This window comes from Enhydra lutris, unplaced genomic scaffold, assembly GCF_002288905.1.
Source record: "Enhydra lutris kenyoni isolate GAN:26980312 unplaced genomic scaffold, ASM228890v2 scaffoldscaffold89, whole genome shotgun sequence".
In the NCBI taxonomy this organism is placed as follows: Eukaryota; Metazoa; Chordata; class Mammalia; order Carnivora; family Mustelidae; genus Enhydra; species Enhydra lutris.
Genome location: NW_019154173.1, coordinates 1,009,271 through 1,032,505, shown reverse-complemented (window position 1 = coordinate 1,032,505; position 23,235 = coordinate 1,009,271). Strand labels below are relative to the sequence as shown.

Here is a 23,235-nt window from a genome sequence, read left to right as displayed (position 1 = left end):
CAAATAATTTCTAAGAAAGACTACTGAATTTTTTAAAAAACAATATATACTCAGTGAAGAAAATTTGGAATATACGGTATAAAGAAGTAAAATCATTATAACTCTTCTCCCTGAGATCATTTTTATGATGTTGTTATATTTTTTCTGTATGCATAGGTATATATAATATTTATAAAACTATAATCACAGGACACTTTACCACCACAGGTACCACAACATCAGGATTATTAAATATTTTGTGTGCTGGGTACTCGGCGTACAAAGAAAGCCACTATATGGTTCTCCTCAACCTTGGAGTGTCTGCTGTGAAGGCACATCATAAATTGATTATAACAGTCTCAGACTTCTAAGAGTTTGGGTGCTTAAGAAATCACTTAGCTTTTTAGGTGATTTTTTTTCCCCTGCTGTGAGGTGAGAGAGGCTGTTTGGAATTGGGCTGGGGAACAGCAATTTTTGTTCAGTGTGACATTTTAGCTTGTTAGACTACAGTGTGTTAAAAAAAATTTTTTCTACAGTGTATTTAAGTTTTTTTTTTTACTAAAATTTCAAACATACTCAAAAGTGGAGAGAACAGTATAATGAATCTCCATATGCTCATCACCCCAGTTTAAAATGTTACCAGGATTTTGCCACATTTGTCTTCACTCTTTAAAGTATTTTGTTTTCTCGTTGCTGAACTGAAGGAAAGTTCATATCCTGTCATTTTATGTCTCCAGTCTTAACTATTCATCTCTAAAGCATACAGTTCGTTTCTTATGTATAACTCTAATTCATAATCATACCTACAAAGTTACAGAAAGTTCTCGATTTGTCATACCTGAATTTCTCTTAAAAGCTATGGTTTTTTAATATCTAAGGTCAATCCTGTAATGCTGCCACTGAAATAGTCCTGTTTCTTTTTCAGATTAGTGATGATGAACCAGGTTATGACCTAGATTTATTCTGTATACCTCATCATTACGCTGAGGATTTGGAAAAGGTGTTTATTCCTCATGGACTAATTATGGACAGGTTAGTAAGATCTTCAATTTTGGGGGTTTTTTCTTAGAGTAATTTCAAGTATCAGCAACTCTTTTAAGTAGTTGATATTTGAACATAAACTAGGCCAGCGTGTCAAGTAAGAGATGTTTTCTATTTTAGAGCCCTCTTTACAAACAAGGTCTGAGGAGAGCTTACTCATTACCCAGCATAAGTCATGGTATACTGGCAGTCTGTACAGAGTAGAACAAAGTAAACAGCGAAGGGAGATTGGAGGAATGAACTCCAGTCTTTGATGACTCAACCTTGAGCAGGGTGATGGGTTGGGGCTAAATCACATGAAGGGAAGGTCCTAGTTTGATTTGTATGTGCATCTAGCTTGCAAATTGCTCCTTAACTGAATTGCAGTGAAATACCTAACTTGGTATTTAAATGCTTGCCTTGTGTGTCTGGCTAGTTTGTTTTTGATTTTCAGATCACAGTATCAATACATGTGTGTTGCAAAATATTCTAAGGATTGAGGCTATGAATGAGAAGAATAGGGTTCTCTCCTCTCAGCACCCCATGCACAGTCCTTCCCCACACACAGGTTATGCACATACACTGTATGCGAATGTGTGTGCAGTAAACTCTTGACTCGCCCCAAAACTTAACTACTAGTAGCCACCTGTGGACCAGAAGGCTCACCGATAACATAAACCCGATTAACACATACTTTGTATGTTATATATATATTCTGTACTGTGTTCTTACAGTCAAGTAAGCTAGAGAAAAGAATATTTTTTATTAAATATTTTATTTATTTATTTGACAGAGATCTCAAGTAGGTAGAGAGAGAGGAGGAAGCAGGCTCCCCGCGGAGCAGAGAGCCCAATGTGTGGCTCGATCCCAGGACCCCGGGATCATGACCCGAGCTGAAGGCAGAGGCTTTAACCCACTGAGCCACCCAGGTGCCCCAAAAATATGTTTTTAAGAAAATAATAAGGAAGAGAAAATACACTGATAGTACTGTATTTATTTTTGAAAAATCCCTGTATAAGGGGACTTGGGCAGTTCAAACCTGTGTTGTTCAGGCATCAGCTGTGTTTCATTTTAACACATAGGAATGGGCTATCATATGGGTCTGAAATTTATTGGACATTTTTTCATATTAGTATATTTAGAGCTATCTCATGTATTTTGGAAGTTGCATAACAGTCCATTTTCTGACTGTACCGTAATTGATTTAAGCAGTCCTTTATTGATGGACATGCAAGATGTCTCCATTATTTTGCTTTTACAGACCACACTAGAAGGAAACGTCCTCTTACACATGTTTGGGCACTTGGCTTCAGCTTGATCCATGGGGAAATTCTGGGTTGGGGGAAGGTATTTATTGAATATTTTCATACTGCCAGGTTATCCCAAAAAGTTACTGTAATTTTTGCTCCCAGTGTAATATGAGAGTGCTCTCTTTTTTTTTTTTTTTACAATCTCTTACAATATTTTCTGTTATCAGGGAAATTTCATTTAGTCAGAATTTGTCAGTCTGATAGGTGTAAATGGTATGTCAATTTGCATTTTAAACATTTATGTTAGGTATTACAGTGTATATGTTTTTTGAAGATTTTTAAGTTTTTTTTTTCACTTTTTTGAAGCAAGAGTATAACTCATGAGGGGCAAAGGATGTGTTTTGTGGAGGTTTAATGCCTAAGGGGGATGTTTATTATAAAGCTAAATATATTTTTAAAAGTTAATTTCTCTTAAGTTAATCAGAGAAAGACAATTATCATATGATCTCCCTGATATGAGGAAGTTGAGAGGCAATGTGGGGCGTTTGGTGGGTAGGAAAGAAATATGAAACAAGATGGGATCGGGAGGGAGACAAACATAAGGGACTCTTAACCTCACAAAACAAACTGAGGGTAGCCGGAGGGACGTGGGTAGGGAGAGGGTGGTGGGGTTATGGACATTGGGGAGGATATGTGTTACGGTGAGTGCTGTGAAGTGTGTAAACCTGGCGATTCACAGACCTGTACCCCTGGGGCTAATAATGCATTATATGTTAATTAAAAAAATAAAGAAAATTTTTTAAAAAGTTAATTTCTCTTAAATCCCTGATTTTATTTCCGTAGGACCGAGCGGCTTGCTCGAGATGTGATGAAGGAGATGGGAGGGCATCACATTGTAGCCCTCTGTGTGCTCAAGGGAGGTTACAAATTCTTTGCTGACCTGCTGGATTATATCAAAGCACTGAACAGAAATAGTGATGGATCTATTCCCATGACTGTAGATTTCATCAGACTGAAGAGCTACTGTGTAAGTATATCTCCTCCTGAAACCAATGTCGTATTGTGTGTTAACTAAAATTTAAATAAAAAATTTTAAAAATGTGTATGTGTATATATGTGTAGTATATACCTATACATTATATATATGTACATATACATGTTTATATACACACATGTACATATACATAAATGTATACATGTTTTTTGAAAAGCATGGTAACAGTAAGTTTTACTGTATGTTTTTGAAGCTCTACAAACTAAACTTACATGTTCATTTCTCTTGGTTACAGTGAGATTTTCTAGTATCTTCTCTACTACTTTATATCCAGGTGAATATTATCTTTTTCAAACTAGTCACCCTGGAGGCTATCCACTTATTTTAAAGAGTTTTTGGTTTGGTTTTGTTTCTTGGATTTTTTAAAAATAACTTAAAATAAAAATAAATAAAAGATAAAGACAAAAAAAAGTTAAAGACAAAAATATCACAATAAATGAGATTATTTGTATCTATAGGAAAAAAAAAAGCCTTTTTAGGAGTTGCCCTTGGGACCTGGGAGATATTTTTTTTTCTTTTTTCTTTTATTTTTTTCAGTGTTCCTAGATTCATTGTTGATGCACCACACCCAGTGCTCCATGCAATACATGCCCTCCTTAATACCCACCACCAGGCTCACCCAACCTCCCACCCCCGTCCCCTCCAAAACCCTCAGTTTGTTTCTCTCATGGTTTGTCTCCCCCTCTGATTTCCCCCAAGTCCCTTCTCCTGTCCTTCTCCCAATGTCCTCCGTGTTATTCCCTATGTTCCACAAGTAAGTGAAACCATATGATAATTGACTCTCTCTGCTTGACTTATTTCACTCAGCATAATCTCCTCCAGTCCCGTCCATGTTGCTACAAAAGTTGGGTATTCATCCTTTCTGATGGAGGCGTAGTACTCCATAGTGTATATGGACCACATCTTCCTTATCCATTCGTCCGTTGAAGGGCATCTTGGTTCTTTCCACAGTTTGGCGACTGTGGCCATTGCTGCTATGAACATTGGGGTACAGATGGCCTTCTTTTCCCTACCTCTGTATCTTTGGGGTAAACACCAGCAGTGCAATTATACTTACCATTGGCAGATAGCTTCTGTGGAGCTGGATTGGTTTGGTGGGGAGCAGTAAGTCATTTGCAGCCGAGTCTGATGAACAAGGTGGGTCTGCATTTGTTTCCTAGAAAGGCAGCAGGAGGGCGTTTGGGTCCCCCTGCCTGTGTCCCTCCGGCTCAGATGCTTCACAATACTGACACAATGAGCGGTATTGGCCCTGGGATGAGCCAGAATCGGTGATCTGTACACGTGGATTTCATCATCCGTAGTTTTCTTTGGTCACGTGGATGTTTGATTTTTGTGAGTTGTGCTGTGGTTTGCTTCTGGTTGCGTGAGTTACTGTTTTCCTTCAAAGTGGGGTTTCTCTTGCCTTCTTCAAAGATTAGAATAAATGTCTGCTGTTTGTGGTTTCATGAATCTGTGTCCTACATCCCTGTAGAAACTGGCCTTCTGTTTATGTTTTCCCTGAGAATAAGACCACTTATCTACATTAACTTTCACCCTCATTCTCCCAGTTAATCATCTATTTGACCCAAGTGTTTGACCTTTTCCACGTTTTCGTCAGTCCTACGGGTGACTGGAGAACCACTGAAGACGTTTTCCCTTTCCCCTTGAGCCCCACCGTGCTCATATACCATGACATTGTTTCATACTCACAAGCTCCGTGTAACTTGTTGGGGTCTAAAATGAATTAGAGAATTGTTTAAATAAAGGGTTTGGATTTCCTCTCACCAGAAGTTAGTGAGCGAGTGAGTTAGCTGGTTTACGCTAAGATTTAATTCGAGTCAGTAGTAGCTGCTGGCTGGTGTAGGTACCCAGCCTTCGTGTCTTGTTGGCTTAGAGTCAAAACATGTACTTTCAGACTGTGGTATGACTTCTTTTTTTGATCTCCATAAGTGCCCCCCTCCACACCATACACACATGAAAATCAGTTTTGTTACTTTATGTCTTAGATTTCCTTTCTTCTGGGATTTGTATAGAATGTTTTTTCTTTGAAAAGAAAACTTGTAAAAAAAAGTGAGGGGAGTTTAATGTTAGTATTTTCTTTTTAAAAGTATTTTAGGGGCGCCTGGGTGGCTCGGTGGGTTAAGCCGCTGCCTTCAGCTCAGGTCATGATCCCAGGGTCCTGGAATCGAGCCCCACATCAGGCTCCCTGCTCAGCGGGGAGCCTTCTTCCTTCCCTCTCTCTCTGCCTGCTTCTCTGCCTACTTGTGATTTCTGTCTGTCAAATAAATTTTAAAAAATCTTTAAAAAAATATTTTATTCTTATAAGAACAAATTGAAGCTGTAGAAACAGTTTGACCCTGTAATGCCATTTTCTACTGTTAGGTTTTTTCCTATTAGTTTTAGATCTTAGAGGATTATTATTTTTTTATAGATTTTATTTATTTATTTGACAGAGAGAGAGAGACCACAAGCAGGCAGGGAGGCAGGCAGAGAGAGGAGGAAGCAGGCTCTCTGCAGAGCAGAGAGCCCAATGTGGGGCTCGATCCCAGGACGCCGGGATCATGACCTGAGCCGAAGGCAGAGGCTTTAACCCACTGAGCCACCCAGGCGCCCCAAGATCTTAGAGGATTATTAAGCTGCACTCCTCAGCTGATAAAAAGAGTGAAATCTTAAACATAAGCCAAGCAAGTTTTTAGTTAGTTTTTACATAGAGAAAAATATTATCTGTCTGTTTATGTGAAATTCTGTGTGGGTTTACCACTAAACAGTAGAAATTAAATTCGTATGCTTACTGTTGATTTGAAGTAACATTTCTGCCCTATTTAATAATTCATCAGCTTGTCATGGAAGATATTCATGTACATATAAAAAAACCAGACAGCCTAATTGGATAAAATCATAAGATGGAAATTTAAAATTGTGGCAGCATTAATAACATGGATGTCAGTATAGTTTCACGTGCTGATTTTCCCCTGTTTGGAATAGTGAATTAAACATTAACTGATCTGTACTAATCCTAGAGAAATGTTCCATGAACTATTAAATGTTTCTGGAATATATAAAGAGCCCTAATAGTATCAACACACCCCATCTAGTTTTCCTTCAAAGTAAAAATTGCATTTTTTGATTAAAGAATACATGTTTTGTTTTGTTTTTTTTAGATTTTATTTATTTTATTTGACAGGCAGAGATTACAAGTAGGCAGAGAGGCAGGCAGAGAGGCAGGCAGGCAGAGAGAGAGGAAGAAGCTGAGCAGAGAGCCTGATGGGCTCGATCCCAGGACCCTGGGATCATGACCTGAGCCGAAGGCAGAGGCTTTAACCCACTGAGCCACCCAGGCGCCCCAAGAATACATGTTTATTAATGAGAAAAGCATACCACCACAGGAAATAAAGACATGAAGGAATTAAAGTCACCCTGAATTCTACTACCACTTTTATTTCTAATATTTTAAAGAATTTTCACATACATGTCATAGTTTACGTACTTTTTTTTTAAAAGATTTTATTTATTTGAGAGAGAGAGAGAAGGAACAGGGGAGGCGTGGCAGAGGAAGGCGGAGAAGCAGACTCTGCTGAGGAGGGAGCCCAATGTGGGACTTGGTTCCAGACCCTGAGATCATGACCTGAGCCAAAGGCGGGCGCTTAACCCACTGAGCCACCCAGGCCCCCCACATAGTTTACATACTCCTGATCAGAGTAGCTGGGTTGGAGTTTATTTGCTCAGTGCCTCAATGGGAAGTTGCCAGGCATTCCAAATACCGTATTTCATTCAAACTCTTAAGATATCACTGATGTTAAGACTTAACTCTGTTTTTTGTACTGCTAAGAAAGACGACGCTGTTAGTTACATTGTAAGTTGCCGTCAGTTGTGATATATTGACTTCAGGGGTATTAAAATATGAGAAATATGAGTGTGAATCTTAAACAATGAGATGTTCTGTCTCTAAGGCTCTGTGACATTTGGAAAAATGAAATAATTGATAAATATGCAAATGCATTTTCTTTCTTGTGAGTTCAGTTTTGTAGGAAATTTTTTCTTACCAATTTTATTTCATCTTAAAAAGATGAAGCCTCAGGAGGAAAAATTACCAGACAAGTAAATGTTGTGTGGCAATACTTCCGTGTGGGCCTTAAGCAAAGGGAAAATGAGCCTGATTTACTGTGTGTCCAGACAGAGCAGCTTACATGAAAATGAAATTGATCTTAGAATTTGAGAACTTGCAGAAAACTTTTTTGTGTTCTGAATTATTATCTCCACATATATTTGAGAACAGGGAGGCTTAGAGGGGTGAAGTGACTCGCCAAAGATCATACAGGTCTTTGATTAGAACCCACGCCTTTCACTCTGCAGAACTCAGAGTCTTATTTGGGAAAACTTAGAACTGACTTGAGCCCTCTAATAGGTGCTTTCTTTTATTTCTTCATTTTCTACTAGTCAGGAGTGGTTGTTTGTTTTTGTTTTTGAGAGGGAAGGGTGGAGAGGGGCAGAGTCCAGAGAGAATCAAGCAGGCTCCACGCCCAGCATGGAGCCCCACATGGTGGGACTTGGTCTCATGACCTGGAGATCGTGACCTGAGCCGAAAACAAGAGTCACACAGTAAACTAACTGTGCCACCTAGGTGCCCCTCCTAGTCAGAAGTTCTCTCTGCAAACAATTCATCTGGCCCGTTGTGGGATTTTTTTTTTCCTCCTCAGTTGTGGTCACAGGGTGCATAGAGCTATGCTTTAGTCTTGATCTTGGAGGTTGGATGGTTAGTAGCTTGATTGAACTGTTTAATATATCAAAGATGTAAATTACCTTATAGTAATTTGTAAGAAGGTAGCTATATGAGTGAACTTGGTTAAAGAAAAATACAGAAAATACTGGAGTAGTTTCTTAAAGTATCTCTTACAAGAAGAGAGGCCAGTAGCTTTCAGTCTGACCTTTCCTTTGTGTGGATTTAGTCCTTGCTTTAAGGTCTGCTTTTTCCTCTAGAAACGGTTGAAGTTAAATATAAATGTGCCACTTGGATGTTGACTACTAGTAAAGCTTATCTTCTGTAAAACTAATCTCCCTCCCCCTCCCATGTGTGTGTGTGTGTGTGTGCGCACGCTATATATATATATATATATATATATATATATATATATATATATATATCAAGTGGAATGATTTATGTCTCTTTCCTTCTTATTGAATTAAGACCATAGGCAGGTGTGGGGGAAAGAATTTGTTCAGTTTAAATGGGAGGGAGCGGGGATGCGCACCATCTCTAATATAAGGAAACTTTTAACAGAACTGGTGTCAGAAGTATGCTCTGTAGCTATTTCCGGTGGGTTTTCACTTTGATGTCAGCCGAGGTATTATATAAACACCCTGTTTCTTAGAACATAAAGGTAATGTTCAAGTTTGGTCTTGGGAACCAGAAATTTTGTATTAGGAAATTTAAGGACATTGATTAATTCACTCAGGAAGCACATATTGATCCTCTGCTGTATACAAAGCCATGCCAAGTAGTTCTGTTGAACATGTTTATTTTATCAGATCCTAGTCCCAAACCAGTCCTGGAATGAAAAGCATGAAGATTGGATGCAGTAACTTCTGAAGCGAACCTCTAGGTATTAAATACCGTCACTGACTCAATTCTTTCTAATATGTTGTGCTAAACGGTGTCTTCGATGTGATTAGAGCAGCGCTGACCAATAGAACTTTCTGTGGTGATGAACAGTACAGGGGTTGGGGCACCAACCCCCTGCACAGTTGAAAATTCTTGTGTAACTTTTGACTCCCCCACAATTTAACTACTGATAGCCTGCTGTTCGCCAGAAGCCTCACTGATAATAGAAACAGTGAACACGTATTTTGTATTTGCGTCATATACTATATTTTTACAATAAAGGAAGCTTGAGAAAAGAAAATATTATTAAGGAAACCATAAGGAAGAGAAAACATATTGACTGTGCTATTCGTATTTATCCAAAAAAAATCCATGTGTAAGTGGCCTATGCAGTTGAGACCGTGATGTTCAAGGGTCAGCTGTAATTTGCACATGTGCTTAATGGGCCACTGTAGTGGACAGTGTGTGGGGTAGGTGACCTGAGGGTCCTGCTTCATGAGCATCATTTTAAAAATTATGTTTATTTATTTTTTATTATGTTCAGTTAGCCAGCATATAGTACATCTTTAGTTTTTGATGTAGTGTTTAGCGATTCATTAAGTGTGTTTAACACCCTGTGCTCATCACCACATGTGCCCCCCCCTTAGTACCCATCACCCAGTTACCCCATCCCTGTACCCCCCTCCCTTCTGAGACTCTCAGTTTGGTTCCTGGAGTCCCGAGTCTCATGGTTCATCTCCTCCTCTGATTCCCCCTATTCATTTTTCCCTTCCTTCTAATGTCCTCCATGTTATTCCTTATGTTCCACATATAAGTGAAACCATATGGTAATTGACTTTCTCTGCTTGACTTACTTCTCTCAGCATAATCTCCTCCAGTCCCATCCATGTCGATGCAAAAATTGGGTATTCATCCTTTCTGACAGCTGTGTAATATTCCATAGTGTATATGGACCACATCTTCTTTATCCATCAGCCTGTTGAAGGGCATCTCGGCTCCTTCCACAGTTTGGCTATTGTCGACACTGCTGCTATGAACATCGGGGTGCATATGCCCCTTCTCGTCACTACTTGTATTTTTTAAGTAAGCTCTAGGCCCAACGTAGGGCTTGCACTCAGCATCCCAAGATCGGGACTCACACATTCTCCCCACTGAGCCAGCCAGGCGCCCCTCAACTATTAGCATCATTTTTTTAACTGGTGATAATAGTTAGATAAATATAATAAAAAGATAAAATATAATTAGATAAAATAATAAATAAATAGATAAAAATAATTTTTTTAAGCAAGATGTTCTTTTCAAAACACTCATAAAATACAGGTCAATAGATTACTCCCTGGGTGTATATCCTTCCAGACTTCTTTTTTTCTGCATCTGTTTTTAGAAAATTGGGTATCTGCCGCTTCTCATCTGAGGTGCCGTCTACCTGGAAAAGCATGTGTTCGTAATACTCTCACTGCTGTTGACGCTTGATCAGGGTCTACAGGAAAACAGCAAAAGGACAGAGGACAGTCGCGATGAGGGTGTGCAGAGAAAGCATGCTTGGGATGTGGCGGACGGGGGAAGTCATTCCTTCTGCCGGTCCCTCCATCCTGGAGCTCCGGAGGAACAGCAAGCAAGCTTCGAGGCGCTAAGCCCAGACTTCTACCTCAGTCCGAGTCCTAGCCTAGCGCTTGTGGGAGCTCAGCTGTGGGGATGGGCCTCTGTATCCTCTTCAGCAGGAGGAGATTGCTTTGTCCCAGGCACGTCTTTCGCAGCCCTCGCCTGGTGTCTTTTCCCACAGCGCTCTCTCCTCTTTTCCAAAACCACGTTGCGGTCCTTGTTGCCCGGAGGGTCACAGAATCCCTAGGGACAGACAAATAGGAATAAGCAAAGTTCCTTCCTATTCTCATCTTTTCTCCCAGAGTCAAGAAAGGTAACTGGGGGCACCTGGGTGGCTCAGTCAGTGGAGCTTCTGACTTTGGCTCGGGTCCTGATCCCGGGGTCCTGGAATCGAGCCCTGCATCGGGCTCCCCAGCCAGCAGTAGGCCTGCTTCTGCCTCTACCCTCTGCCTCTACCCTCTGCCTCTCCCAGCCACGCTTGTCCTCTGTCTCTCTGTCTCTCTGTCTCTCTCAGATAAATAAATAAAATATTCAAAAACAAAAAAGAAAGGTAAGTGTGCATATGAAACTAATACAACATTGTATATTAATTATACTTGAATTTAAAAACCTGGAAGTCATTACTGCCAGTCTTAACACTTAAACAAGAAAAACAAAGGTAGACCAAATGGAAACAGAGATGCTAAGGGTAGAACTGTAGGCTCAGAGAGCTTCTTTGGGAATTTTACATAGTTGACAATGGCCCTCTGAGTTAAGGACAGGTGGGGCTCTCTGGCTGCGAAGAATGGGGTGATGGGGCGGTAGAGAAGAGGGGGGAACAGTGGGGGCGGCAGGAACTCTCCCCTCTCCTGGGCCAGCCCCACTGTCTCCTTCAAGATGGGGCACACAGGAGTCACTCAGTAAAAAGCAGGAGGACAGTGGGAAGCTTGTCCCACTCAGGAGAGGAGGGAGGGGGCGCTGGGGACAGAGGGAGGTCGTCCTCTGGTGAAGGGCACTTAGACCTGTATTCTAGCACAGTGGGCTGTAGCAGTCTTCTTCAGCGAATCTTCTTTATTAGCCTCCACTGGTCTGCGTGGAAGGAAGCCTCAGAAGATGGACGCCTGGGGACACCTGGGTGGCTAAGTCGGTTAGCAGTTAAGTGCCTGCCTTTCACTCAGGTCATGATCCCAAGGTCCTGGGATCGAGCCCTGTGTCAGGTCAGACTCCCTGCTCAGTGGGGAGCCTGCTTCTCCCTCTCCCTCTGCTTTTCCCCTTGCTGTGCTCTCTCTCTCTCTCTCTCTCTAATAAATAAATAAAATCATTTAAAAAAAAAGGCCTCAGAAGAGATTTAAGCTAAAAACCTTAGAGGCAAACAGGAGTATAGAGATCTGGATGCTAGTGGAGCGGCAGGCTTGCATGCTTGAAGTTCTTTTTTCTTACCCTGTCACCATAGTCTCTGGATCACAGGGCTTTTTCTGTGATTCCATACTTTTTAGTTCTTTCTCTTTAAAAAAAAAAAAAAAAAAAAGAGGTCATTGGGAATTGGACTGTAATACCAAACTTCTACAGAAGATGTCACTATATACTTTGATACACAGTGTATGTCATTTACTATGACTCACGATCATGGAAAAGCTCCAGGTTTTGTATTTGGGTTTGGGGTTTTTTTGTTGTTTTTGTTTTTGTTATTGTTTTTGTTTTTGCTATTAATTACGTCCCTGTGTTTGAAACCCTGGATTTTAAGTTAGTTAGAATAAAGGGTATCTGTAATTTCCTTAAGATGAGGAGTAACATGCTAGATTTTTTTTCATATCGGAAGTCACACTTAGATCTGTTTAGGTTGCAACACTGAATAGTTTGGGCCCGATTGTGTTTTTCAAAGATGACACTCCATAAAAAATGGACATGTATATCGAAGCGTATGACGAGAATGGAAATACAGAAAAGTAAAAAGCCCTGTAATCCCCATTTTCAGCACTCAGAGGTAATTGATGGTATAAAGCTGTTTAAAATCCTGAGCAAAAGTGGTTTCTTAGGCAACACATTACTCTGCTAATTGGTGTTTTTAATTCCTGTCGCCCATGTCCGTGTGTAAAGATTTCAGATTCTTTTTAATAGCTGTGTGGTATATTGCCTTGTGCAGGTGAACCAGACTTAAAATAGGTTCCGTTAATAGACTTGTTGCTTGTCCCCCGTTTTCCTTTTTTATAACTAGTTGACACAGTGAACCTCCTTGTATGTGCCTTCGCATATTTGTGAGTTTTTATAGCATTGGTTCCTGGAAGTGGGATCGCTGGGCGAATGGCACACATGCTTACGATTTTAATAGCTTATTGGTATGCCATTTTCAAAAGAGGTTGTACCAGTTTGGGGTGCCTAGGTGGCTCACTCGTTAGGCGTCTGCCTTCGGCTCGGGTCATGATCCTGGGGTCCTGAGATCCAGCCCCCCATCGAGCCCCACATCAGGTTCCCTGCTTGGCGGGAGGCCTGCTTCTCCCTCTCCCACTCCCCCTGCTTGTGTTCCCTCTCTCATGATCTCTCTCTTTCTCTCTCAGTTAAATAAATAAAATCTTTAAAAAAAAGAGGTTGTACAAATTATTCTCTCACCAAGAGTGCTTGTTTCCCCTCACTTTTTTGTCAACATAGATCATCAGGCTTAAGTTTTGCCGGGGTGAATGGGTGAACCACATGGTTTTGGTGTTTGCTTCTCAGATCGATATCATTTCCATGTTCTGGCCTTCTTTTCCGTGAATTGCCTACTTGCGTTCATTTTTCATTTTCCTATTGGCTTCTTAGTCTCGGAACCCGGTATACAAAGGAATATTTGTTACAGATCTTTTCCTTCAGTCTGGGTTCATGATATCCCTAGGTTTTTACCCTTTCTAAGAATGTGAAAATATTACTTCTACATTTTCTTCCAGTCTGCTTATGGCTTTATTTTTTACATTTAGATTTTAATCCATCTGGAATTTATTTCTGTGTCTGCTGTGAGGTAGGGATCATACTTTATTTTTTTCCCAAAATGGATAACTGCTTCGTTGAATAATTCATCTTTTCCTTACTGCCTTCAAATACCATCTTTATCATATACTAAATCCTCATCTATTTCTGAGTGTGCTTCCGGGCTCTGTTCTGTTCCTTGGTCTCTTTGTCTGTTACTGTGCTGGCACAATGTTGGCTCCAAATTGTGATTGTCACCACCACCCACTCCGGTGGATATGGAGTATTTTCCCTTTGAAATTCCTGTGCGGGTTTCTCCTGGATTCTGTGATAGCAGAAACCTGGGAGCCTGAGAGGTAGGCCTTGAAAGACTGCTAATCAGACCTGGTTTTCCAGACTATGCTGAAGATGACATGGGCCTGGGCCAGACCTTTGAGGGCAGTATTTTTGGGCTTGAGTGCGATACAGACCAGAACCTACAACTTGCTTGATTCATGGGAATGGTCCAGGGCCAGAAACAGACATCTGTCAGGCTACTAACTTCATGGTTCAGAAATGACCATGACAGAAGATGGGTGGCTCTTACGATAGTGCCCACTGGAAAATGTTGTGTGCCCTATTTTTAGGGCTCTGAGGAGCATCAGATCAGTAATGGCCAATTAGTACTTTCAAGTTTTTACTAATCTCTAGTTGAAAGTTACCTAGTTGTTCATTTCTTTAAACATATCTTACAGTTTGTATCATTTAGAATACCATAAAGCGATGACATTAGATCGCTAACTTCTTAAATCTTCTAGTTCCCATTTGATAATTTGAGATGTGTGTGTGTGTGTGTGTGTGTGTGTGTGTGTGTGTACACAAAAGGATATACATGGATACTTACATATCTTTTATTTTTTTTAACTAGAATGACCAGTCAACAGGGGACATCAAAGTCATTGGTGGAGATGATCTCTCAACTTTGACTGGAAAGGTATGTGTCTTGAAAGGGAAGAAAAGAGTTCCCTTGACTTCATGCCAGGAGTCAATTAGTAACACTCTGTTTTATCACTAAGAGGCAGCTCACAAGTTGTTTATGCATTTAAACAAGGGCTGCTTAACCCTTGGAATCAACCTCAGTTAGCTGTCTTTCTCCAGGTCATACAGCAAAGAGGCAGCAGACTCCAACATTAAACTTCAAGTCTGTATTACAAAGTACCCTTGTCTTCTTCTGTGGTGATCTAATTTGGAATTCTTCAGAAGTATATATATTTTGGTGGGGAGTGGGGAGACAGTCTTCTTTATGAAAGTAGACTCACACAGCAAAACATGTAGTGTGGTATCACGTGACAGTTGTGAAAGTGTGGGTTCTAGAGATGGGCAGCTTTTTTTTTTTCCTTAGGTAAACTCTACCCCCAATGTGGGGCTCAAACTCATGACCCTAAATCAAGAGTTGCATGCTCTACCAACTGAGTCAGCCAGGCGCCCCACGACGGGCGGCTTTGATTTAGAGCCTGGCTCACAACTTTGTCTGTGTGACCTTGGGCAAATTATTTAACCCCTCTGTCTCCTCTCTGTAAGGTGGGGACCATAATGGCGGTCGTCCCCTCACAGAATTCAGAACGTTAAGTGAGATAATGCATGTAGGCCTCTTACAACAGTTTTTCTGGTAGTTCGAATACTCAGTAAATTTAAACATACTACTATTTTAAGACATCTCAAAAAGAGTTTTCCAAATACATCAAGATTGTTCCAGTATAGGCAATTGGCAGAAATAATAGAGACGTTAAGATATTTCAGTGTTATCCTTGTGATGCAGTGCAATGATTTCCAAGTAACCAGTGACAAATGATAGATTGCTGTGTTTTTTTCAGCTGCCAGTTAGTTTTTTATGTAGAAACACCACCAGTTATAAAGGTATAATCTCATAAAAGTTTCACAACAAGCCCGTGAGGCATAGGTACTGTTATCCCTGTTTTACAGATCAGGAAGCTAAGACAGCAGATTTGAAGGACTTGTCCAAAGCCATGCAGCCAGTAAATGGTAGAGCTTGAATTTAAATGCAGGTCTTTCTGGCCTCAAAGCTCTTTTCTTTCTCTGGCTTTTAAATGTTTACAGCTTACTTGACTGAGTATGTAGTAGAAAACTTCAGCGTACAACACTTGTGTCAGATCCTCTTGTCCCGTATCGGGGTCCTTCCAGACTAATCTTGTCCTCCTCAACACTTTTGAAAACTTCAAAAGAGAAATTATAATCATCTGTTGACTTTCCCCTTCCTGCCCATCCTATGTACCACTGCCAGACCAAGTCTTCCCTTTCCGCGTACTTTGCCCATATTTAGAAGTCATTTAAAGCCCTTACTCCTATAGTCAGTTTTTAGTGCTGGAAGAGGCCTAGCCTTCAAAGCCTCCTGGGATTCCATTTGACCTTGCCTTTCCCACCTAATGGCTCTGTCCTACTACGTGGCTTTGTGATCTTAAAAGGTCTCTTTTGAAAATAATTTTCTTTTCCTGATAGTCACAGTAGAGTGCATTTATTGTGGAAAAAATCAAGGCATCTAAGTTGGGTGAAGTTATTTCTTGGTGGTGAGATTGTGGGTTATTTAGACTTTCTATTTCAACCAATTTTGGGGGGACACTCTATGTAGATACATATGTACATAAATTTTTTTCCAGTTAGTGGTTGAGAATATGGACCTTGGACTCTGAAAATACTTCTTTACCACTTGGCTAGTTTTATGACTTTAGGCAAATCATCTGACTTCAGAGGCTCATCCTTTTTTTCATTTATGAAGTAAGGATATAGCTGTTTCACATGAAATAAGCTCTCCATAGTGGTAGAAATTCTCATTCTTTATTTTTAAAACCATATATTGAGATCATACTCTAGATACTACAGTTTTGTATTAGATAAATATTTAACCTCTCTGGACTGTGATTGATTTGTACAAGCTCTCGCCTATTACTAGAAGTCTATGATTATGACCTAAGATCGTGCAGCTACTTAGTATTAGAGTCAAGACTAGAATCCAGTTTCTCTGTCTCATAATTCAGTGTTTTCTTTTTTTTAAGATTTTATTTATTTATTTGACAGAGATCACAAATAGGCAGAGAGGGAGGCAGAAAGAGAGGGGGAAGCAGGCTCCCCGTTGAGCAGAGAGCCCGATACGGGGCTCGATCCCAGGACCCTGAGATCATGACCTGAGCCGAAGGCAGAGGCTTTAACCCACTGAGCCACCCAGGCTCCCCTCAGTGCTGTTTTCAAACTATAACTCCACCCCCTGGTACACATTGCTGCAGCAGTGAGCCACAGTTAGGATGGGAGAATGTTACCCTTCTGATGTGCTAGCGAGGCTAGAGAAAATGCTGAGAAAGAATCACATAGCAGGTGGTGAAATGATTATTGGCCCATTAATTGATTAAATTCAGTTCCACTAAAGATTGAGATTGTAATATCTTGAAAAGAGACAAAGTAGTTGTCATAGGAGGAAAGGGACAAATGGTAATACAAACTATGGTGGTAATGTTATGCATATTGCAAAATACATGCAAAATTACAGCTCAAACAGGGTGAGGTTTTAAAAAAAAAAAGGTCTAACATTTCTTTCTTGCAACCCTGTGGATCTTGTGTGCCCTACCATGGTAACCACTGACTTAGAAGGATATATAGAACATGAAGATTTTCATGCAGTTGCTATGTGACCAAGAAGGGAGAACGGCAGGTCACAATATAGCATGACTCTTCCTGTGACAGTGATTATAACCAGTGTTTGAAATGGGGCCTCGTTCCTCTAACCGGCATGAGAACAGATAGGACTCTTCTGTACCTCGGCGGTGATTCTTAGATGGTTTCTTCTGTAAGGGCTCTTCCAGCTATAAAATTCTGAGAGGTAGAAATTGGGGTGAGGGTTTATGGTGGAAGGAAGCATTGGTTCCTTTCTTTAGTTGAGTCCAGGCATATGAACACACCCAGCAAATACAGATCAGTTTCAGCCTAATGAGAAAATAGGTTTTGAATTGGATTCCGTATGGTGAATTAAAGGCACGATTTTGGAGTTCTAGTACAAATTATAGTTCTTGAATGTTAGAGTTGGAAGATATATACTAGTTCACGTCCCTTATTTAACACATGGTAAACTGAGGCCCGGAGAAACTTCATGTCTTGCCCAAAATTAGACCTCTGTTTAAAGGAGTGAGAATTTAAAAAAAAAAATGAACAACAAAAAAATGAACCTATATAGATCAAATTTTATTTTTTAAAAGTTCCACTACAATGAAAATTTCACATTAAAGAGTTCTAAATCCCAGCAGATGGCCCATTGTTTAAATCAGGCTTTGAGATAGGAAAGTATCTGAAAAACAAGAATTCAGATAATGAGTTTGTTATGATATGCTGTGAGTTATAATTGGAAACACTGATTGTACTGATTTTCATTTCTTTTTCTTCTAGAATGTCTTGATTGTTGAGGTAAGTTCTGCATACTTGCAATATAGTGTTTATGATTTTCTAACTTAGTATGCACGGTCCTAAAGGTAATCCAGGGAAAGAAATTCCTCGTCATCAGTTTTAACTGTGGGCTTGTGTTGTTATAAGGGAGTAAGATTGGTTTTTTTGTAAGAAATACTTAGTAATTTGTTTTTATTGGATAATGGGAAAATGCTGGTATATTTCTTTCCCCTCTCTTTTGGGTTTCAAAGTTTTTCCTTTCTTTTAAAGTTGATACACATCATCCCCATGCGTGTTTTTTTATGCTTCTATTACATGTGTGTATCCACATGCAAAACGTATTTGGGGATTTAAGAACGTATGTGGTGCTGCACTATACATATCCTCGTATATCTTATTTTCACTCCTATTAAGTTCTGAGGTTGTTCACCTTGAGACATGCAGTTGTCTTAAAATGCAAAGTCGCAGTGTCAGTGTGTACTTGGGAGTCCCCTCTAAATGCAGGCAGTGACCGAATCATAGAGTGGGTCCCTTTACAGTTGTACCGTTCCTGCCAAATGACTCGACAGAGTGGTTTTGTGCTTCATACTCTCACCAGTAGAATGAGTTTTCATTCTTTAATATAAAATGTCTTAAGGCTTAAGAGCACCAGTAACCCCCAATTCATTTTTATTAATAGAAACTTCAGCTTATGGATCAAACACTAAACAGGTGGCGCTGTCTTCAAAAGATTCGAGTACGTGAATATCCCTGGGAACTAGTTGCTTGGGCGATTTTTTGGTTTGTTTTTAAGTAGGCTTCACGCCCAGCGTGAGCCCATCACAGGGCTTGAATGCTCGACCCTGAGATCAAGGCCTGAGCTGAGATCAGCAGTTGGACGCCTAACTGACGGAGCCACCCGGGTGCCATTGGTTGCTTGTTTTTAAGATTTTTTATTTATTTGTATATTTGACAGGCAGAGATCACAAGTAGGCAGAGAGGCAGGCGTAGAGAGAGAGAGAGGAGGAAACAGGCTCCCTGCAGAGCAGAGAGCCTGATGTGGGGCTCGATCCCAGGACCCTGGGATCATGACCTAAGCTGAAGGCAGAGGCTTTAACCCACTGAGCCACCCACGCGCCCCTGGTTGCTTGTTTTTAAATGTAGATTCATTGTAGATTCATTAATTCCACTTCAGATCAGTTTTGTCTGGGGCGATGCTGCCTAACACATGACCACAGATTTAACAACTGAAAACAGTGCATGTCCAGGTGAGCAGAGTCCTCTGCTCAGTCTCCTGGGGCTGAAGTAAGGCTGGGGCTCCTGTCTCGCCCAGGGCTCGCGGTCCTCTTCCAAGTGCACTTAAGTTGTTGGCAGAATTTAGTTCTTGTGCTTGCAAGACAAAGGGCCCCGTTTTCTTTTTGGCTCCCGGCCAGGGGTTGCTCACAGCTCCTAAAGGCCAACTTCGTGTCCTTGCACGTGGCCCTCTCACATGGCAGCTGACTGTCCCAGCATTTTCCCAGATTGTGCTCCCGCTGGGGATGGGAGGTTATTCTGGGCGTGTGCATGAGGGGACGGGAGTCTTGGGCCATCCGAGTTCTGGCCACTGCAGCCCGAAACTCTGCATTTTTCACAATTCTTCAGCCCTGATGTTTCTGATGGCTCCCAGACTACACTTTGTGAAGCACCGCTTTGTACCATCCATCATGTTTTTATTGAAGAACATTAGGGTTATGGTTTAAGCAGTATTTTTCCAATTAGAGATGTATTTATTTTGAATAGTCTCCTACTTTTGACTAAGTAGCTAAGATTCACTTTAATATAAAGTCATTTTATGTAGTAAAGCCTTATTAATTTGGAGACTTTCAAGATGGTGTGGAGCAGTGTTTCTCGGAGTGCCGTCTTTAACCACCTGCTTCTGAGAGTTGGCGACCCTGAAAACAATAGCATTCTTCTACTTATCCATGGGGTTTCGGTGTCTCGTGTTTATAGGATGCAGTTTTATGCTCTTTAAATGTCTTGTCTTGGGCACCTGGGTGGCTCAGTTGGTTGGGTGACTACCTTCGGCTCAGGTCATGATCCTAGAGTCCCAGGGTCGAGTCCCGCATCGGGCTCCCTGCTCGGCAGGGAGTCTCTTTCTCCCTCTGACCCTCCCCTCTCATGTTCTTTCTCTCTCATTCTCTCTCTCACACACAAATAAATAAATAAATGTCTTGTCTTTTTCTTTTAAAGGATATAATTGACACTGGCAAAACAATGCAGACCTTGCTTTCCTTGGTCAAGGAGCATAATCCAAAGATGGTCAAGGTCGCAAGGTATGTATATAACATTTTGACAGGCTATTTTCTTCATTTGAAACGGGCTTCAGTAATTAATTGCTTCTTGTAAGAGTAAATGTTCTCAACTTGTTTATCTTCAAAAAGTAATATGATCTCAAATAAGACTCAGTAAATATGCTTTGTAAATAATTTCGTCATGTGTTAATGAAGCCCTTCATTGCAGTCATATTTTTGCTTAATATTATTAACACTTGGTTTTTTCAGCATGCTAATAATGATGTCACCTTGTCTTGGGTAGCCTGGTAGAACACTGGGGCTTGCTTGACGAACTGAGACCAAGGATCCCAAATGGGTTTAGGTGGAGGTAGTAGGGAGAGGGTGGGTTCTGAGGAGCCGGAGCTCCTGGAATTGAGTGACGACGTATGCCAGCCTCCCCTCCGGGCCCTGCCTCTGCTGTTTGACGTTTGCTTTATTAGCTCTACCTTTGTTTCTAGTTTAATTATATTTAATTATAATTACATCTTAATCCCTTACAACTCTGAAGGAGCACTGTTGCTCCCACTTTACAGATACGGACACCAAGGCATAGGGAATTGTCCAGAGGCACAGTGCCCAGCACAGTGTGGGGCGGGGTTTGAACCAGGCCACCCGGCTCACAGTTCCTGCTTTATTTACCACCTTAAGATTCTGGTAGGGTAACACCCGAGGTGGTTTTTGGGGGTTGTTTATTGTTTTTGTTGTTTGTTTTTTGGCTTTTGCAATTTCATCTTCTATTTTTAAGTCTTTGACCACTCTGTAATTTTTGTGTAGGGGTCAGATAATAATCTAATTTTTTTCCTAAATGATTAACTGGTTTTGATAAACCCCTTTTAAAGGGTCCAAGTATCCCATATCGAGCATCTCTGAATCAGCCTGAGCCTTCTGTGAACCGTCTGTCAGCAGTTTGTCCTATCGGGCTTCTCCGATAGCTGGCGCCCGTGTGGGTAGGTCCCTTTCAGTGGATTGGGGACAGGTGTGAGGAGAGGGTCTCTATCCACGTTGCACTCTGGGGCACTAAGTGGCTTCCTGTAAGCCAGGCCTGCACTTGCTTATGTCTCTCCTGTGGCACAGGATACTTCTGTAGCCTCGAGATAGTCTTTTGTCCCTCCTTCCTGGAGTAGGCTGCGGAATTAAGGTAGACTGCCTCATGAGAGAGGGCTTTTGTGCTGCTGGAGGTGTGGAGTACCCAGAGAGTGCTTTGGTCGTTCATTTCTTAGTGATGGAGCTGGCCTAAGTCAGTGTTTTCTTAACCTTTTTTCCTTAATCCAGCCCTCACCATTCGGTTTTAATATCACAGATACATATCTGTTCATGGTGTGTATGTAACCTGTGCTTGATACATAGAGAGTAAGCCTGGAAGCTTATTCTTTTTATTCATTGCAGGTTTAAGAAGGACTAGATAATCATTTTAACTTAAAAAGTTCAATTAAGGGGCACCTGGGTGGCTCAGTGGGTTAAAACCTCTGCTTTCGGCTCAGGTCATGATCTCAGGTCCTGGGATCAAGCCCCGCATCGGGCTCTCTGCTCAGCAGGGAGCCTGCTTCTCCCTCTCTCTGCCTGCCTCTCTGCCTACTTGTGATCTCTGTCAAATAAATAAAAATTTTTAAAAAGTTCAATTAAAATTTACTTACTTATTTTTTAATATTTTTAAAAGATTGTATTTATTCATTTGTCAGAGAGAGAGAGAAAGCCCAAGCATGGGGAGCGGCCGGCAGAGCAAGCAGAGGGAGAGGTAGGCTCCCCATGGAGTAGGGAGCCGAATGCGGGAGTCGATCCCAGGACCCCCGGGATCATGACCCGTGTAGGAGGCAGTTGCCTAACTGACTGAGCCACCCGGGTGTTCCAAGAAGTTCAATTAAAAATTTAAAAACTATTAATCGGTAGGAACGTCAGATATAATGGCTGCCTCGGCAAACGGCTTGTCGGTTTTGTGAGAAACTAAGGATGTAGCTGCCGTACGACTCCAGCACTTGCATTTGTCCCAGAGAAATGAGAACTTAGGTCCTCCTGGAGATCATACACGAAAGCTCGTGGCAACTTCATTTGTCATAGGCCCAAACAGGAATCAACCAAAGTGCCCATCAGTGGGTGAATGACGAAACGGACCGCAGGGCAGCGTTCCATGGAGTCCTGCTCAGCCGTACGAAGGAACACGAGACACCCTAGATAAGCCTCAAGGGGTTTGTGCTCATCAAAGCCAGTGTCTGGGGTACCTGGGGGACTCAGTCGGTTAAATGTCTGACTCTTGATCTTGGGGTCATGGGTTCAAGCCCCATGCCGGGCTCCATGCTAGGTGTGGAGCCTCCTTTAAAAAAAAAAAAAAAAAAAAGCCAGTCTCAAAAGGTTGACTCCTGTATGATTCCATTTATGCAACCTTCTTAAAGTGACAAAATGCCAGAAGTGGAGAGCTCATGAGTGGTTACCGGGGGTGAGGGAGGTGAACGTGATGCGTGACTGTAAATAGAGAGCCTCGTGTGATGGGACGTCCTCTCATCCCGAGGCGGTGGTGGTTACTTGAACCCGCATGTGTGATAAAATCGTGCAGAAGCACACACACTTGCACACAAACGCATGCGTGTGAGACTGGTGGGATCTGGATAAAGTCGGTTCCCCGGAGCCTGTGTCTTGGTCGTGGTGATCTGACAGTTAATGTGAGCTCTTAGTATTGGAGGAGGCTGGGCAGGGGGCACATGGCACGTTCCTGCGCATTTTTGTGACTTCCGGCAACCTATAATTATTTCAAAAATTACATATTTATTTCAAAATGAAGAATTTGAATAAGCTGTTCACGTTGGACTTTATATCTGCTTAGTAACTCTTAACATAGGCATAGTTCAGTTTATTGTGCTTTTGCTTTATTGCACTTGGCAAATACTGTGGGTTTTTTTTTTAAGATTTTATTTATTTGAGAGAGAGAGAGACAGTGAGAGAGGGAATATAAGCAGGGAGAGGGGGAGAGGGAGAAGCAGGATCCCCGCCAAACAGGGAGCCTGATGCGGGGCTCGAACCCAGGACCCTGGGACCATGACCTGAGCTGAAGGCAGATGCTTAACGACTGAGCCACCCAGGCGCCCCTTCTCATTTTTTTTTTTTTTTGGATTGTACTTATGTAAC

General features: G+C 41.4%; 1 protein-coding gene across 2 annotated transcripts in view; it reads left to right on the top strand.

Moving 5' to 3' along the window:
- The window catches only part of LOC111162128 (hypoxanthine phosphoribosyltransferase 1), a 40,353-nt gene that overhangs the window by 13,361 nt on the left and 3,757 nt on the right, over positions 1–23,235 (top strand). For both annotated transcript variants that reach the window (XM_022526309.1, XM_022526310.1), the window contains exons 2-6: positions 905–1,011; positions 3,093–3,276; positions 14,310–14,375; positions 17,831–17,848; positions 20,036–20,118. In XM_022526309.1, coding sequence (XP_022382017.1) covers positions 905–1,011; positions 3,093–3,276; positions 14,310–14,375; positions 17,831–17,848; positions 20,036–20,118 — 458 coding nt within the window. The remainder of the gene's footprint in view (positions 1–904; positions 1,012–3,092; positions 3,277–14,309; positions 14,376–17,830; positions 17,849–20,035; positions 20,119–23,235) is intronic.